Here is an 18,843-nt window from a genome sequence, read left to right on the forward strand (position 1 = left end):
TTCAGTCCCACAGCAGGGGATTCTCTCTGCCCCCTTTCAGTCGTCCTGTTTCTTCTGAACATGCTTCCTCCCATTGCTGGGCTGGAACTGGGTGCCAAGGGATGGGCAGGTCCTGGACTGCCGGTGCTCTGGGGGTCTCGTGCCAGCAGACCCCTTTGCACACTGGCTCCTCTGTACTCACATATGAGCTAGCTCAGGGAAAGTTCCAAGAATTCTTAATGGAGGTGCTAAGAACCGGTTTGTCCGCTTGCAGCCGGGTGCTGTATTCCTACAGCCGAGCACATGCTCAAGCTCTTTCCTTGGTGGCCCTGGCACTGTTTCAGCAGCTGCTGTTGTTTCCTTCTCTTTCTGAACCCAAAGTGCAGTCACCCGCAGCTGTAAGCCCTAACAGAGGTACAGCCTGTACTTGTGCTTTGAACAGATGCTAGAAGAGCTCCTGGCACAGAGGTGCTCCAAAGGAGGAAAATACCAAAACCCCAAAAGTTTGCAGTAGCTTCAACATATTATGTAAAAACTTAGCACAGAATAGCTCATTTAAAAAGGGGGCTACAACCAGGGATGTGCCATCCCTGGCAGTGTTCAAAGCCAAGCTGGACAGGGCTTAGAGCAACCTTGTCTAGTGGGAGGTGTCCCTGAACATGGCAGGGGGTTGGAACTGGATGAGCTGAGAGTCCTTTCCAGCCCTAACCAGTCTGGGATTCTACAGCCACCACGCACTCCAGCTGCAGATTAACTGTTGAAGGCTGTCTGGGTCACCTGCAGTTCTCCTGCTCTACAGAGTTTAGAGCTGGAAAGCTGATATTCAAAGACACCCCCTCATCTCAGTGTTGGCAAGGACCTGGATTTAGCTTTTAATTTAGTGATTTACCTTTACCAGGAAAGGTGAGAGCTACACTGGGAGGAAAGGATTTGATTTCAGTGCTATCTGTTCAGTTCTCACTCGCCCACCTTGTTCCTGGAACAGTTTCTTCTAACACACAGGAAGACACAGTCCTTGTTCTCTCTCCTTTCTCAATCTAGTAACAACAAAAATCAGATTATTCATTCCAAACTAAACAACATTCCCCACTGTTTAAATAAATAAAATCATTTTCTCTCCAGCAAACTGCTCCCAGCATGGATGTAGCTTAGAGGAACCCAGCCTACTCCCCAGCCCTACAGAGGGACCAAACAGCTCAAAGATAAACAAACCCCACTCAGATAACCATCATTTCCAATGCATCATTCCATCACTCTGTCACTGTTCTTTCTGTGCTATTCTCTAAGCCCCAGCCTCATCTCTGAGCAGTCCCGACGTAACACTCCCCATGGCTGCTCTGTACCCAGGGCTCCCCCGTGGCTGTGGAGACACTCTTCTACTCCTGCAGTGACAGTTGTGGGGTCAGCCCTGTGTCTGCCCTGCTGCAGCCAAGATGAAAGAGCAGCCCAAGACCAGAAAGGATTAAACTTCTATGTGAGCCCTTTGCTAAGTGGCTTGGGAATTTGCAAGTCAGTGATTTATTACAAAGGCTTCTGAATAATCATACAAATAAATCAGGAGGAGCTGCCCCACTGCAGCTCTGCCTCCCTGCCCAGCCGGTGCATCCTGCTCAGTCACTGCACCAGGCCCATTTGCTGCTTCACACCAAGAGCCCTTTAACTAAACTTTTCCAACGCTCAATCCAATGCATTTAAATTCCAATTTCAGCCTTCCTGAGAAAAGTGTAATAGGAATGACAGCAGCAGCAGAATTAGTGTTCACAGCAGTTTAGTGGCTGCACTCAACTCAGGCTGGTACGAGTCCTCAAAAACTGATCCCTCGTGTTTTCCTTGAAAACCCACAGCACCACTTCCCAGGCAACACAAGCTCAGCTTTCAGATCAGCTCCTCCATTTCTGTTTTCTAGTGCCCACTCGACAATTCCAGGCACCTGCAATTCCTCATATCCTGCCAGGTTTCCAAAACACACTGGCTAATGGGCCCTCGATGCCAAACATTGCTGCAGGCCAGTGACTGAGCCAGCCCTGTTCCCTCTGCATGGGGCTGCAGTGAAGCTGGCTGCTGCTACCCCAGGTTTCACAAGTCCAACACCGTGTTGAATCCCACCTCAGCTGCGCTGTGCCCCAGCCTAGAGACCTCCCTGGCAGAAAGCACTACTGGAAGCAAACTGCTCAACAGCAGGGATATGTTTGACTGAAGCCATGTACTTGTTCAAAAGGCTCACCAGGCAGTGGCACACAGCATGGAGGATGGACTGGAACTGAACAAATATATTTAGGATTATCAGGAATCTGTTCTCTAGAATGCAAATAACCAAAGACAGAAATTCTACAGAGGATGTTAAGTCGCAAGTCAGCTGCACAAGAATGAAGACAAAGGTAAGGCGGCAGCAAAAGAAACATTTTCCGAATTCTAGGCTAGTTCTTAGGAGGTTGTTGGCCACCCTGTGCTCCCACAGATAGTTTGATTTAAGCATGAGACATTACCTGAAGCTGCTGCAAACGCTCCTGTATGTGTTGTGCTATTATCTGTCCCCTTACCATGTCATGGAAGTGCTTGTGGAATTGCAAGCTGGATGGGAGCTACTTCCCACACATACCCTTCCTAAGGCACCACGTCAAACAAGAAATAGCAAGAAAGGTACCGAAAGGCATGGGAGGGATCAGAACCAGAGCGAGGGAAGAGATGAACTCCTGCCTGGGCCGTGCATTCCCACGTGCACTGCGCTCAGGGCTGGAAAACTGCCATTGGGAAAACCAGTGAAGTGTGCAAAGTGTCCCAAGAGTAGAGGAGTCTTTGGACAGTTCCTGCCTCCAGCCCTCCTCCATGCACACTCAAAGCCTTCACTTTCACCAAGCACTCGAGGCAGGAAAGAGCTGAGGTCCCACAGGGCAGCCAGAGTTACAGCCCGGTGCTGCACCACCTATGAGCTTTCCTGCTGGAACAGGAGGGAGGCCAAGCAAGACACCAGCTCCCCTCGCACCACCTCCCGCTCTCCCTTCCCTCCCAGGGGAGCAGACGGCAGCGAGTGGTCGCACCCTTTCCAGGAGGGCCAGACGTGATCTTCCAGCTCTTCAGCGAAGGTCCCAGGGACAGCTGACACGATCTGTGCAGGAGGCCTCTGCAGAGCTGCCCAGGGCCATGCTGGCACAGGAGGTGCTGCAAGTGCTGCTGGCACACCAGGACCTCAGGCAGCAAACACACTGTGCCTGAGCGGACACTCAGCCCCATGGCCGGGACGGGCAGCTGCTGATGGGGGCAACACAGCAAAAGCAGCATTGTTTGTGATGTGATTGAACAACCAAGTTTTAAAGTGCTAATCTACACTGCCCCAGTTCCCTGGAGATCACTGCGCCAGGGACAAGCTGTGCCCTGCTATATGCATCCCCCCGTTCAGGCACACACACTCCCAGCACCGTTACCAGCTTTTCAAGATACACTTGTGGCACTGAGTGACTGCTCCAGAAGTTCTGTGCTTCCCGTTGCTTTCCCACAGTGGGCAAGGAGGAGAGGGAAGGACAAAGCCCTGCTGCACGTGCCACCACGGAACTATCAAGAAGAACGGTGGAGGATCACTTGCCTGCTGCCCAGATCTGCAGTTTTCTTTTTATGCTCAATAGACGTAAACAATTGTGAAAGAGTTACAGCTGCCACCCCAGTCCTGTTCTCACAGAATAGCTACCCTGAGCATGAAAGATGAAGAATGCAAAAACAATGTTAGAAAAAACATCATTCCCACTGCAGGAAAGAGAACACAAACAAAAGCTTTGATCTGAAACAGGACTCAAACCTTTATTATGTTGTGGATTTGGTTTTGGTTTTTGTTGTGGTTTTGGGTTTGTTGTTGTTTTTTGTTTGTTTGTGGGTGTGTGTGTGGTTCTGTTTTGATTTGGTTTCAGTGTGGGTTCCGCCCCCTTCCTCCCTTCAAAAACACATTTCAGAACAGAGCAAAGTTCTTGCCAGTCCCAGGCCTTCTCCCACTCTTTCCAAAGGGGTTGGAACAGGAGAAGAAAGAAACCACCAGAAAAACCTCCAAATCGGTGATTTCCACAGGCTTATTTCAAGGTTTGAGTTGGACATTTTGTTCCAACATGTCATCCTCACCTGCAAGAAAGTAACAGTTTGGTGTTATCCAGCTGGCGCTGGTTTCTAACACTGTTGCTGGTTCAGAGCACTGCTGCACAAACAGATCATAGTGCTCCTCCTCACAGCAGCCACTGTTTCAAGACTCATACAGCACAACATCCTACACTGAGTCTGCCGGCTTTGCTATACGCACTTTGAAACGCCACTGCCTCAACACATCTTCTCAACCTCATAACAAAGTTGGATTAAGCTCCAAGCTAGAGGAGAAAGATCTGTGGTGAAGATAGTAGAAACTGATTTTACTCTCTCAATTGCCCTACAAAACCATGCCAAGTCACAAACATCTTACCCAGTGATTGATTCAAACTTGGCAAAAATGGCATTTTGGAAGATCTGCACTCAACCACCACTATCAATACAGCTTACAATGAATACCCCAGTGCATTTAAATTAGGTTTAAATCTGCTGTATTAATCCATATGGCCTGAACCTATATGAAAGTTTAGAAAGAACATTTCAGCATTCAGTCAAGAACTTCATTCCTGTAACAGACACTTTGTAAGACGAGATGAGTTAAAGAGGAAAGAAAAACCACAGGAGGGTGGTGAGGCACTGGAATGGGTTTCCCAGGGAGCTTGTGAGTGCTCCATCCCTGGCGGTGTTCAAGGCCACGTCGGATGAAGCCTTGTGTGGGATGGTTTAGTGTGAGGTGTCCCTGCCCATGGCAGGGGGGTTGGAACTGGATGATCTTGATGTCCTTTCCAACCCTGTTCTATGATTCTATAAATGCACCTCCAGATGCACTTCCTTCTGTGCCTTAAAGAGGATCCTTGCTCTCCACAGACCCTCTGAATTCTTGTGCCTTAAGAGGAATTCCAGCAGTAGGACAGACAGTCCAGGCAGCCCCAGGAAACTCATGCACCTCAAAGGCAGAAGCTCTAAAAGATTTAAAGCAACATCATACAGTAAATTTCAGCACTACCTAAAACAGAGTAAGAACTTCTTTTATACAGCGTTAAGTGCTGCATAGAAATTACTCACATCATCCTTAACAGTACATGAAATTACTCATTGGATGTGAGTTTGCATTAACACCATCAGCATGGGTATGAGAAGCCACAGTAAGGCAGCCTAGCTGCAAAGGGTTAACATTACAGGTTTTGATAGGAAAATCCCATTGGGCAAGAATAACCCATTATGCTAGGCTATGGCATTAGGAAGCCTCTTGTGAAAAGTGAAAGATTCTGTCCTGAGCTCATACGTGCTTTAGAAAGGTTTCCATGTATGTGGATCAAAAATATTATCCAATCTTTTCAGCATGTAATATCCCATTATCCACACATGCAAGTGAATGCACATGTAACCAGGTGCTTCGGTACCAGCTGATCTTTGCTAAAGATCTACAACACAGACAAAGAAAGGGACAAAAGCTAGATCACAGGTTCTTTTTATTTTAAGATGTCACTATTAACACACATTAGTCAAGCTATCCTAAGTAATCCCCTTCCCCTAGACAGCTAGGGAATCTAAAATTATGTATGATTTTATTAGCTCAAGAGACCACCATTACAAGCTTTGATTTTAGTGTTTATGTAATAAAAGTAACAAGCCTGTCATTCTGCTTTCACCCTATCAAACTAATGTGCGCTTTAGTGACAATATCCATTTACATATCAATAATACATCATATGTCATCCCCAGTTTTATCTCAGGAAAGTGCTAAATGAAGTCAATGAACTGCCTATTTACAATTTCAAATCCTAATATATTTACAACAGAAACCAAAAGTATTTAAAACCATTAAATATAGTGTTTAACTCTGCTATATTAGTTTACATGAACACAGCTTACCTCTGGCATTATATCTCCAATACTAATATTTATGCCAGTAATTTAAGATTTAAAAAAAAAATGCTATTCCTGGAGGGAAAAAATAAAAGCTTAAAAACCAACCCAAAGCCTCCAGGCATTTCAGAGCCCTGAGGAACTACCCACCATAGACAGTCTTCAAGTAGAAGCACTGCAGTCAGTGTTCAAGAGAGACTTCCAAACTCCAGGCAAGCCTTTAAAACCTAATGCATATGTAAAACCTTAAGAGTCAGTAATCCAATTAACAGGTTTACTGGAGTCACTGCTACCATTCAGTTTTTACTAATCCATAGTTAAGAAGGAAACTGCTGCTTTGCTGTTTCTCCTTCCGTTACATTCCCTCCACCCACAGAAAGTGTTTTGTGCACCATCATCCAGAAGAGCTAAGTAGGCATCGTCTTCTCCTCTTTGCTGAAAGGCTGAACTGTGCCAGGCTTTACCCAGGAAAGGCCAGAAACATGCATGCTTTTGCAGTGCTGATCTTCTGGCTTCTTCTAGGCAGAAGAAAATTCAAGTCAGAATTATCAGATACCTAATAAGTAAGGTCCCTTTAAGTCCCTCCCCATCCATTGGCAGATACAAGCATAGCAGAGGCTAACATCACTTCCTCTCCTCAATGAGGGACAGAAAAATATCTATTGGTTTCATTTCTGGGAATATGTGTGGCATCTGTAGAACCATGCTGACATTACAGGAGAGTTTCAGTGACTTAATTCATGTACTGCTACCCTTTCACACCATAAAGACCAAAAGACATGCTTTGGGTAGTGCCCTCTGCTTGAACATCATGATCCAGCACCACTGCACTGCCATTTGCCGAGTTACTTGGTTCTACAGAAAGGAGTGCCAATCCAAATCAAAACATTTCTATCATTGATCTGACAATATAACAGTAGCATACTACCTTGCCATGCTGAGTATGCCCAGTGTGCTGGCACACTGTACAGTACTCCACCCCACTGAAGTCTTCTGAATGCAAATTAATATGGCAAAGCAGCAAGTGACACCTTTCCTATACCATGAAGTTTCTGAATGCTTTCTGAAGATGGTCCTTCCCTTCCCTGAGCACTCATCATGGTTAAGCATTTCAACAGTAACTATTTTTACTTAACACAATGCACTGAACATTTGAGACTGATTACTGCAATTTAGAAGACAAAGAAAAAAAGGCAGGCTTCAAGCTGAGGGAGAAAGATGTAACTTCAAGCATCTGTAGATCTGAAGTAGTTTAAGATGACCAGTAAATAAGGTACCCTCCCTAGCACATAAAAGAAACAGAATAGCTTGCTGGGTTTTTTGCATACCAGGAGCCAGCCCTGCCTCCACACTGCTAGAGGCTCATTGGATGCCAACTACATCAAACCTGGAATGATGCATTGAGGTCTAGAAAGCAGTAATTTTTTGAGTACACTTTTGTCATACGATGGGAAGCCTGACAAAGTAGATCAAGACAGAAAGAAAACTGATCTTGCACTTCTGTCCCTCCAAATGTCTTCTGTAAAAGGTGACAGTGCATGACAGAATTGCCGTAACACATCAGACAGCAGCGAAAGGGATCAGTTAAACTTTAACCTGGCAGAGTAGCATCTGCTTATCACATGCTACACAAACGATATCATCTAGCAAAAGCCCTGTGCTCAGCAGGGATCTGGGACATCACAGCCTGCCCTGGGCTAAAGTTCAAGTTCTCAGCTACACTGACCTTTTGGAACAAATTTAAGCCACACAAGTTGGGCCACTCCTGCTATCAGCAAACTACTTGTACCACACATGCAATAGCTGAAGATGTTTGTTTTCACTTTAAAAGGAATTACCATGCATCTCCAAAGGACAAAAAGAAAAAAAAATAATCATTTGCTAACAGTCTCAGACAATATCATATCCCTTCCATTTCAAGCACTTCAACCTGTTCCTTCCCTGTATGCTTTTGATTCAAAGGATAAGAATGAAGGAGGTAGAGAATGAAGGAGAAAGAGGAAAAATAGTCAAAAGTATTTTTAAATTTCTAAGAACACAAAAAAGTCAGAATCCAATCAAAATATTTTCTTTTGTGTTATAAGGCTGGAGAAGGGCCACTTAACTTCAAGCCCTGATGTGACTCTTGCAGCTGGGAACATAGCTACACTGAGCTCACTGGCAGTGTACTGTATTAAGATCAATACACTCAAAAATGCCATTCATACCAGGAAACATGAAAGTACTTGAGTTAAAGCAGTGAGGAACACTGAAGTTTGGACTACTGAAAAAAAAAAATTTAATTACAAAAAATGCAGCAAACCACCCCAGTTCTAATGCAATGAGGCTAAGTCAGCAACTTAGTGTGCAACATTCAGTGTGCATTTCCTTGCCAGTCCAGCAAAGATATCAGCCACCATTTCAGAGTCACTAGGCTCTGCAAGTGGATTGACTTGTCATGGCACTCAGAGGATCACTGTGTGCCAACTCTTGTCAAGCACAACAAAAAAATAAACCTAAACTACCAAACACTCCCCTCCCCACAAAGCAAACGTGTTACTCAGGTGAGAACTATTTGAACCAATACATTCTTGCCATATCAGTATAAGTGCTTTGTGACAGAAGTCACTTTAAGCACCTTCAATTCCCTGATGCTGTCTTACGAGAAATCCGTAGTGTCAGAGGTGTGAGCAAGGTACTCTGCTTCAGAAAGTTTGGAATGAGAAGAAAGCCCCAAAGCTTTGCTTCAGTAATAAAATATCTCTCAACAGAAGATAAAGTTGGGGACTGTTGGGTTACACAGAAGCAGTAATGGCCACAGGAAGTGCAGGACAAGCTAACAGGCAGTCAGCAGACCCTTTCTTTCACATTCTTCCTCCCTTCCATCCCTAAACAAAAAAAATCTGCCAAGTGTGCCAACAAGCGCACTAACAAAGCTTTCTAGCTGGCTCAGTGATTAACTGCTTAACACACTGAAGTTAGAACAGTGATGTAACTACTTAGGAGACCAAATCAGTTCCAGCATGTCTACTGATCCAAAAGAGGAGTGGAGTAAGGTCTGACTACTACATGTTCAGCACAACCTTTCTTCCCTTATCAAGCAATAAACCCTTCCTATTGTGAGAATCTGGACTTTGTGCATACCTTCTGAGACAACATCTTCTCTCTAGCTTCATCATGTATAGCTGGATTCCATGGAGAAAAACTGGAGAAAGAACAGTTATCTCTTTGCATTTTTGCAGACTACAGAATTGACAGAGCAGAAAACAGCCATTTTCCTTGACTTAGTGTGTTCACTTCCAAGTAAATCACAAGCCTGACTTTTCAGTGTTAAAACATACAGTTAAGAACTAAATTCACATTAGCATGGATCTTTTCAACAAGAAATATTTAGGTTTTAATTTTGTTTGCAATAACAGCTAACAACTCAGCAGGTATTACATCAGATACTATTCATACTCACCTTGGAGCTGACTGCCCCATCATCCATACAGTTGTAAGTATTTTAAAAGTATGACCAAAGCTACAGTCATGCAAATTGAGTTCAGGACAGCCCAAAAGCAGTATTTACTCCATCCATCTCTACTTGAGAGAGGTGGAGTGCTTGGGGGCTTTTTTTTTTTTTTGGTCTGGGATTTTGTTGAGGTGTTTAAGTCCTGGTTGCTTAGTGAAAGACATGGTAAAAACAAGTGTCTGATTATATTTAAGATTTATGCAATACTAAACAGAAGGAAATGAGGGCAGGTAGGACTACTCCAAGTATTACTATAAATGTAACAACCAGTTCAATCAACTTTGCAGACAAAGGCTTCAAACCAACAACTGTATCAAAACTTATCTTTGAAAGATTAGGACACAGTGAATTCGCTCATGGTACTTACATGATTGCATATGGATCCTCTATTTTGGGCTGATCGAATAAATGACTGCTGCATAGTTTGACACTGTCCACCACTTTACTTTTGAACAGCTGAATATCTTTTTCGTACCTGCAAGAGGGCAGTAAGTAATGTTAAGTAGTTGCAAGCTGGAACATGTTTGCTCTAGAAGCTCTAGAAGACTTGGCAGAACCTCAACTGTAGCTCCTAGTGCAACCAGCTCTGGAGGTAAAGACTGAACTGATAATTTCCAGAAATGAAACCAAAAACAAACCTCTTGCTCCTGCAAGTCTATGCAAAAAAACTCTAAAGAGACCATACCTATATGCATGGAAGATACTTACAACACTGCAGCCTCAGGGTTCAGGGGAGCAGTTGTATCAATCTTGTAGAAGACTCTGCGAGCATACATTAATACTTGCCATATGTGATTATGATTTCGCCTAGAAAGAACAAAACACAGTGAAGAAAGGAACAGGTGCCTTTCAAATCATATATCAATGTTACCACTAACCTCCATTTTGCAAATGCTCTTTTCACATCCAGTTCACCAGACAAAGGATCTACTAGTGGATGGAAGACAGGCAGATCAAAAACCAAGCGCTGCATTGGAAAAAAAAAAAAATAATAATTCATTATGACAACTTCAATCCTAATGCTAAAACCACCAGGTGAAGGTCAGTCAGATGTTGCTTCCACATACTAATTAATTGTTAGTGTTCTAAAAGAAAGCAACTTGAAGTGACTTTTATCAGCCGTGAAACTGTAATCCAACGCACCCACATTACATGCAGGGTCTTGTCCTCTCTCTCATGCTTATCACCAAATCAGGAAAGTAATCCAGCCAGCTGCACAGGCATTAGTGCCAACACAGGTAATAATAGCAGATTAAGATCAGATTAAAAGAGTTCCTATCGTTTAGCTATTTGTGCCTGAAAGCTTTTCATACACTTGAGCTACAATTGATTATTTTTCTATCCTACACGTTTTTAACTAAGCTCTGCAGTGACACCACAGTATTTTCAGTTCTGGACAGCTAGTTTTCTCCAGTTTATGTATTCCCCCGAAACAAAACTTAGTTTCAGTAGGAATGTTTGAAAGCCCTATGGGAGCAAAACGATGGCTGTATGAGACATACTAAAGTCTATAATCTTTGAAAGAAACTGTTTCCTACTACTTATGTTCTTTTAATGATAGCTTTACAGAGAACTTGACACCAAGCACAAAGCTTCCTGACACTGCAACTTGTTCTCAGCTACAGCATGTACATACACCCAGTGTTCCTCTTGAAGAAGTTTGGCCAAAAGGGCTGGCTGCTCTGCTGTGGACAGTAAGATTGCCACAAAATGTAACTGATGCAGTAACTTCGATACTTTTTCCTCAAGGGAAAAAGAGAAAGTAGGTAACACCACACTACCCATCTCCTCCTCTTTCACCAATGTTTCATCAATGTTTCACCAATGTTCTCCTCAAGTTCTTTATTTCTTTGTTTTAACGTAATTTAGAAGTCAGACAGGCAAGAAATTCTGCAGTACTACAGCAAGCACAGCACAGGTGCCTGGATTTTATGTTCCATTGTGTTGCTACTCAGAATCTGGATACTTCTTCCATTGTTTCAATCTTAACTGCCTTGCTGCGGAAGCAGCAGATCAAGTTGAGGTAAAAAACCCTGCTGATTACTTAATACTCCAATGCATGTAACCTCAGGAAGTCCACTCTACACCGGCCTCAGTAATCAGAGAAACATGATCCCTCCACAGATGTTAGGAAATATGTGTAAGACATTGCAAATGAGCACAGCCAACTGGAAAAAACAAAAAATCCTAGTTCAAGGAAATGAGAAGTTAACTGGTCTATTAGCTTTAACAAAAAAGTCGAAACACTATGAAACAAGAAAAACTCAAGACACACATAACCACTTACCGGGCAGTCTCCATCTGGATAATTATCAGGAATATAGACAGTAAATTTAAACACACCATCCTGGTAGAGCCCATGTCTTATGAATATTACACCAAACCACACTGCAAGTGAGAAAGTTTGCTTGAGTGAAAGAATTTTAATACATATATAAATAAATTTTAAAAAGTTAAGTTTAAACTTACTTAATGCTGATCGGTAAGATGGCTGCACATAGACACCTGGCAATTTCTGCTTTACAACCAAGGTACTGCAATTAGAATCAGCATTTAGAACAGCTCCACAACTAACTAAATTCACAGCAAGCAGTAAATACAACAGTAAACCCAGAGTATACTACCAATAGCTTAACACAGGAGACTTGTGCCACAAATGTACACCGAGTGCCCAAGGGCAGACTGCTCACAGGAGGAGCTGGCAGAAAACTAGTGAAACCATGTTCTTCCCCTCTCACTTTTCCTACCCCTTCAATGCAGAAGAAAAACATCTTTCTTGAATTAAGAAGTCAGGGTCAGTTCCCTGAAAACAAAGAGATTAATGTTTGAAGAATTCTCACTTTCCATGTAATGGTTAAATGCAAGAAATGAGACTTAGCATTGCATAAGGACTCCAGGGATTTCATTCCAAAAGGCACTACATACTTGAGAATCCATTATGTCTATTACAGAGAAAGTCCCTTTAGCGTTGTAGCACTGAACAGTTTATGTAACTTTACAGAATTAGAAAGTTTTGCAGACAAATAGATTCGTATGCTCCCACAGCTGTCCAGAAACTACTAGATTGAATCAAACACAGCTGATCCAAAGAATGCTATTTAAAGTTTGATGTTAAACATCACTGAAAGACAGGAAATAATATAGTCTTCCTAATATCCATATCAGACAGCATTCAAGTGTTCCATGTAACAACTGAAGAAAGTTCCCAAATCCCAGCTCCACCAGCCATACATTAATAACCATCTCCCCACTAGATGGCTGTTCACGTCTAGTCTAATACTTGTTTCAAAATTTCAGTATTTCCGACCATCTATCATGATAACTGGTCAGGATGCCTAAACCCAAAATGCGGTTACTTCAAGGCTGAGAAATACAATAATTCACAGAATAACATCTAAACACACCCCTTAAAATCTCATCTCACTTTGTGCTCCTCTTCTATCTCAAGACAATAGGGCTGCTGCTCGAGAAGAATAATTTTGTGGAATTTAAGATTTACTGCCTTCTTCAAGGACTATGGCAGAGACACGATGCAAAAACTAGATTCCTGCATGTTTTTTTTTTTTCCTCCACCAAAGAATAAGCCCAGTGCCCAAAAAAAGTGAAAACCTACAATTCTGCAAGTAGGGAATACTCCAAATAAAATGGCCCATAGGAAGCATGTGTTCCATTTGTTGACTGGGACGACATGGCAGGTGAAGCAGGCTTGGTTATTGGTACAGCATTCTTTGGAATAGAAGGCAATTGTTTCTTTGCAGAGGCTCGTAGAGGACTGGTTCGCAGCTCTCCACTCAAAGTTTTCTCTTCAGCATCAGGTCTCTGTTAGATTAAAAGAGAACGAAAAGCTTACAGGCTGTATTTCATAAACATTTAATATTTGAACATATTTTAATACGAGTTTAAACCCAACCTGGCTAATTTTAAGTTTGGCCAACAAAATATACCTTGGATTTCAGTGCTTGGGGCAGGGGTTGTGTCTTTTTTACATTCTGTTTTTAAATAGACTACTCAGTCAAACCTAGCCGACAAGTACAAAAATAATCAGTGCTGGACAGGAAGTTTGCAGATTAGGACAAACAATTAAGGAAGCTTACATTAGTCTAGTAACTGGAAACAGATAGCATGTAACAGCTTAGAAGTCAATCTATTTCCAGCATACACTGCATCAAGATAAATCATTTCCACTGACACAATTCCTTGCATTCCAGTCTTTAAGAGTAGGCTAATAATGCTGAGATGAAATAAGAACTTTCTACAGAAAAATTCACGTATTTTACTTCTTGCCTGTGCTTAATGCACCAGCATCCTGCTTGGAAATAATTATGTAGCCCATTCCCACCGCAAGAGAATCACCACTTGACAGCAATATCAAGTACAAATCCTAATACAGGTTAGGATATAGGAACCTTTTCATGCCTATACCATCTTTTATATTAGAAAAACAAAAGAAACATTTCTACTTAATCAGTCAGTGCTACACTGCTAGAGAACACTGTACTATGTACAGACCTCAAAAACATTCTATAGACTGCAAAGACACACCTGCAGCCTACAGACTCACAATTAGGCTGGTTGTGGTGACAAAAGGCATGATTTAAGCTACAGCGTTTTGAAGCAGTTTAGGTTTAGACTGGTAACAATACCTATGTCACAAGCACCATCAACAAAGTAACAGAATTTGCCCTAGCACTGAATGCTAGAGATGTGACCAACCCTGGAACTATCATGCTTTTATCATTGCTACAATCTTAAAGCTGCAATAGCATTATGGAGGCACAGTTCTGTCAATGCTCACTGCACATGCCATACCTGGCTAAGCTCTATAGAAGACAGTAAGCAAATGCCCTAAGAAACAAGGACATTTGAACAAGTTTGTCTCATCTTTCTTATGTCAAGATGCTTCAGACAAGAAAAGTCAACAAATTCTGGAGCAAACTCCATCCACAGGAACGTTCCAGTTAGTGTTGCTCAGAGCTAGCTAACACTTTTATTGAAGATGGTCACAATCCTGGGGATAAAAGACACACTCCAGCTGTATTTGCAGACTGTCTGATGGTCTCTTCCAGAACTGCTGCCACCCCTCAATGCATGTTAACACCTCATGCCATCCATTCATTAAATACCTTGCGCACAGAACCCGTAGACATGCTCCAGAAAGGATTCATAACGTGTATTCCAAATAACCGCAACTTTTCAGTGTCTTCAGAGTGTCCTCAGGCTCCTCTGGTTTATACCCTAAAAAACCCACAGAATGAATATCATTCTAACAGATAAACAGGACTCAGTATATAAATGGGATTCAGATCTAATTCTGCAGCCATCTTTATATTTCTGCAATTTCAGAAGAAATCTTATACACTTAAGATTTACAATAGGTAAAACTGCCAAAACTCTATTAAATCTAAGACTCCAAGACAATAACACAGGTGTGTATAAAATCCTTTTCACACATGAATTCCTGCCTTCTTTCTGCTAGAAAGACACTACAGGTTCTGCATCCCATGTTTTGTCTTGTCAGCTGGAAATAAAAGACCATCTGTTGGCTCAGCACAGTCAAGAAAGATCCCCTACATACAAAAAAATATTAAGAAGTTGCCAGTTCACCATTTGCGTCCAGACCCAGATAGTTCTGTAATGGCTTATTCTTGCTGCATGGGTAAGTGCTGTCCCTCACACATGCTGCTGACTTTGCATGCTTCCGAAGCACTCCAGTTTGAAAACATCTCTGCTCATTCCCAGTGAAAGAGATGATCCTCCCGTTGAGTTTGTACCATGAATGTGTCATTCTGTTTTCGTCTGCACTGGAACATCACCAGGAACAGACAAAGGCACAAAACACAGATGTTTTCCTGTAGCTCATTTAATGGTTTCATTATAAGCATGAAGGCTTAGTGCTTTTTATTGAACTGCTCCAGCAATTCAGTAACAAGGACCAGCAGTACTTAGAGTTTCAGTGTGCCACCTACAGTATATGGCCTTAGTTTGCTCTCTTTTCTCCCCTTCTCACTCCGTCTTGCTATTATTTGTGTGAGAACTCTTGTCTACAGCACCTCTTGTCTAGCATAGCCTATTTCCTCTACTCTTCTCTCTCTTCTCCTCCTCACACCCTCCAGTTCCCCTAGTTTCCCTTGCCCCCTTTCTACCCTCCTACTTCTGGCTACATTAAGATTTTGAAGCAATTCAATCAATTTCTTTAATAGGAAGTTGTACAACATTGACCAATGCAATTTACAGGATGTGAGAGAGAATGGCACAGGCTTCTAAGGTTTTCTACCATAAGCAAGGAACTACCTGTTCACCCACTGCTTTAATTAGTTTATAGAAAAAATGGTAACATAACAACCAAAGATCTTCCTAAAGGGGAAACAGATGGCAATTTAAGACAGACAATTCATACAAAGAAAGTCTAGCAATGGTAAAGTCTTTTTTAGAACAAATCATAGGTATCCTTCTAGACTGTAAATCAGCCAAGCATTCAAAAAATGTAAGCACCATTCATAAAAGTGATGAAAAATAATTCATTTTCCCGCTCCAAAATGATCTCAAACATTTCAGTACACAATTCCTCCAGATACTTTTCCTGTTCAGCAGCCAGTCTCACATCATTCCAAGCCACTGGAAACAGTCACAGCATGGCTGCTGCTACAGCAGGGAGCTGTTTTCACTTCTCCCCATCTCCTGTCTGTGAAATAGAGCCATGCCAGAGGGCTATGCCCTGGGCCTTTTCTCTTCCGTGAAACCCTGCCAGACTAAGTAAGGCAGAGACACTGGGCGAGGAAGGTGCAAGACACTTCCTTGGGAAACTCCAGCATAACCAGAGGGTGGAGGAACTGATGCACAACGAAAGCACCAAGTGCTATGGCTCTGACAAGAGAGAAAAGTGCTGGAAGCTGATGTGCAGTTTGGAAAACAATTAACTGGAATCTGGACTGATTATGGGGTTTGGTTGGAATTTGTTTGTTTTGGGCTGGTGTTTTGGTGGGTTTTTTTTTTTTTCAAGACTAAGTAAATATAAAATTGTATTATTCCAGAATCACAGATAGGAGACACAGGAGTTTGAGCAGGCCAAAGAGTTAAGTACATACACAAAAAACAGCCCAGCGTCATACCAGTGAAACAGGGAACTGATTTAGAAGCTTGATAACTGGTGCTAGATGGAATTTAGTCACTGACTCCACCTTGCAGAAAGCAGCTCTGCATCTCAGCACACTTCCAGCATTGTCAAGAAGCTTTTTATTACAGAACTGCTTACTTACAGGCTATTAAGAACAGTTTGTATCTCCAAATAAAACATTGATTTAGCTCTACTTCAACTACAGAATAACTTCCAGAGATTTGCCTGCTCACAGATCTTTTTCCAGCTGCGGGCCAGTAATAAGTCCTGCACTGGTGTTATCCTAATTTTATTGTTAATACTGTCTCCTGTCTCATTTGCCTGTTAAAACACTATTCATGATGGAAAACTAATAACCTCAGAGTACCAGCTTCCCAGAGGAAGGTAATTTAAAAAGCCTTTTAAGGTGTCTTAGAGCTTGTTTATTTCTAATCACACTCACTCTTTCCAGCTATGCTACCTGGAAGTGGAGAATGATATCAGTACAGGAAACATACCTGCAACTGATTATGTTCTCTAGTGCCTTCACTTCCCAATTTACTACCTTGTATTAATCACAAGCATAAAAATATGTATTAAAATTTTCAAGTAACAACACATTTAAGTTAGATTGCTTTTCCTACTTCTCACTATGGTGAAGGTCTGCAGCAGACAAAGACAGCCAAGTCCCAATATGGTTAAGTGGAATTTCTAGGCAGGATAGCCATTCAATCTTGCACAGGGTTACAACATTTACTATAAGGTTCCTATCAGTACAGCATCTTACTGTGCAGTAACTATCGAATCCACCAGCTTCCCAACAGAACTTGAAACACTCCCTTCATTTTATGAAAATGAAATAAATGCATTCAAAATCACCACCCTGCCTCCTTGTACAGTCATCAGTCACACTGTCTCAACTACGAGGAGGCTTAACAGTGTGCCGCTCAGTTATGTGTTCTACTAATTCCTGCTACTTCAAGAACATAAAGTAACAGCAACCCTCCTCCCATAGGCTTTTTACGGGTACCTTTTTCTCTAGTGTTTTACTTCTAGTACAACAGCAATTAAAAAAAGACAACACAAACATGCGGATTTCAAACACTTCTCCTTCGACAGGCCGTCAAGCTTGTACCCAGCACTGCACTGCTCAGGTCCTGCCAACCAGACCAGGAAAGCCACTTGCCACCAAAAACAGCCTTATGCTGACCCTCACCAGCGCTGACATACAAAGGACAAGACAGCAGTTAAACTCATGCAGTGCTTCATCATCCCTCCAAGATACTTCAAAAACCAAAGTTATCACTAATAAAACAAGTATTTTAAGTACCGTGCTTTTGCACGCTCTCTCCACTAGGTATTCTCATCAGAGATTGCCTCTGTTTACACCTACTTCCATATCACGTGTCATATTTTTCCCCTGTCATCAGCAGAGTCGTTAGATTAAATACAACACTAAATCAGTTTGACAAAACTTCATCTTGCCCGGAACACAGCCGTATTATAAATATTTTCTAGAAACACAAACAATTCCTCGAGAACAAACAAGAAAATACAGGTAAAAATACAATAGAACGTTTCCATGTACGTTTTCATGCATTTTATTCCCTGAACTGCACCATTCCTACACCAGAGCACAAACAGAGCTGACAAGGCAGAGCACCAGAGAACATTAGTACTACTCGCCCAGCAACTGTAACTGACCGTTTGCACCAGAACCGATTTCTCCTCGGCAAACCCACTGCTGGTATCTTTCGGGCCCCGAGACTTCAACAGCCCACACCGGGCCCACCGGACAGGCGGGGACCGCAGAAGGCGGCAGGCACGCTGGCAGCAGCAGCGGCGCTGGCCAGTCAAGCCTGTTTGCCGACTTTTCCTTCGCGGCTGGATTACAGCTTTCAGCCCCACACCTGCCGCTGTGACTTCAATCCTCTAACACACCTCTACAGGAGCCATAACCTGCGCCAGCGAGCCGCCCCTTATGCACCAGCCAGAAGAGCAGAAGACCCGCCGGGTCCCACCGGACACCTGGCTCTCCGGGGGCTATCAGATGGAGGACTAAAACCACCGCTCTCCGGAGCCCCCGTGAGCCCCGCCGGTGCCTGCGCCGCAGGACACCGCCGCTCGCAGGGCGCCCTGAGCTCCGCCGCTCGCCCCACTGCACGGCCCCCTGAGGAGAGGTACCGCGGAAGCCCTGCGAGGCGGACGGCAGGGCCGGGCCGGGCCGGCTCCCCCATGAGGCACAGCGCTGGCCGGGCCGGCAGCCGCCCAGCCGCAGCGGCAGCAGCTCGTCAAGGGGCAGGGCGGGCGGGCCCGCAGGCCGGTGACGGCGGAGGGCTCACCAAGC

The 18,843-nt window shown here is 43.2% G+C and overlaps 1 protein-coding gene across 2 annotated transcripts; it reads right to left on the reverse strand.

Annotated features, from left to right (window-relative positions):
• Positions 1-5,496: 5,496 nt before the first annotated feature.
• Positions 5,497-18,378, reverse strand: AKTIP (AKT interacting protein). Of its 2 annotated transcripts, none has more exons than XM_065662843.1 (10): positions 18,201-18,378; positions 14,527-14,638; positions 13,017-13,222; positions 11,873-11,937; positions 11,691-11,791; positions 10,282-10,370; positions 10,112-10,210; positions 9,771-9,878; positions 9,034-9,094; positions 5,497-6,425 (listed from the first exon to the last, which is right to left on the reverse strand). In XM_065662843.1, the coding sequence occupies exons 2-10, from the start codon at positions 14,566-14,568 to the stop codon at positions 6,318-6,320; spliced, it is 879 nt and encodes a 292-aa protein (XP_065518915.1). In that variant the 5' UTR covers positions 14,569-14,638; positions 18,201-18,378; the 3' UTR covers positions 5,497-6,317. The 2 variants fall into 2 exon arrangements, with proteins under 2 accessions (XP_065518915.1, XP_065518914.1); XM_065662842.1 differs by having other exon boundaries at positions 5,497-6,428.
• Between the last annotated feature and the right edge of the window lie 465 nt (positions 18,379-18,843).

Source organism: Lathamus discolor, chromosome Z, assembly GCF_037157495.1.
Source record: "Lathamus discolor isolate bLatDis1 chromosome Z, bLatDis1.hap1, whole genome shotgun sequence".
Taxonomy (NCBI): domain Eukaryota; kingdom Metazoa; phylum Chordata; class Aves; order Psittaciformes; family Psittacidae; genus Lathamus; species Lathamus discolor.

Coding starts and splice junctions, on each gene's coding strand:
- AKTIP (XM_065662842.1), bottom strand. CDS start 14,568: ATGAATCCTTTCTGGAGCATGTCTACGGGTTCTGTGCGCAAG. Junction 10,371..11,690: donor ATCCAGATGGAGACTGCCCG/GTAAGTGGTTAT, acceptor TTTCCAATGCAG/CGCTTGGTTTTTGATCTGCC. Junction 9,095..9,770: donor GAGGATCCATATGCAATCAT/GTAAGTACCATG, acceptor TTCTTTCTCCAG/TTTTTCTCCATGGAATCCAG.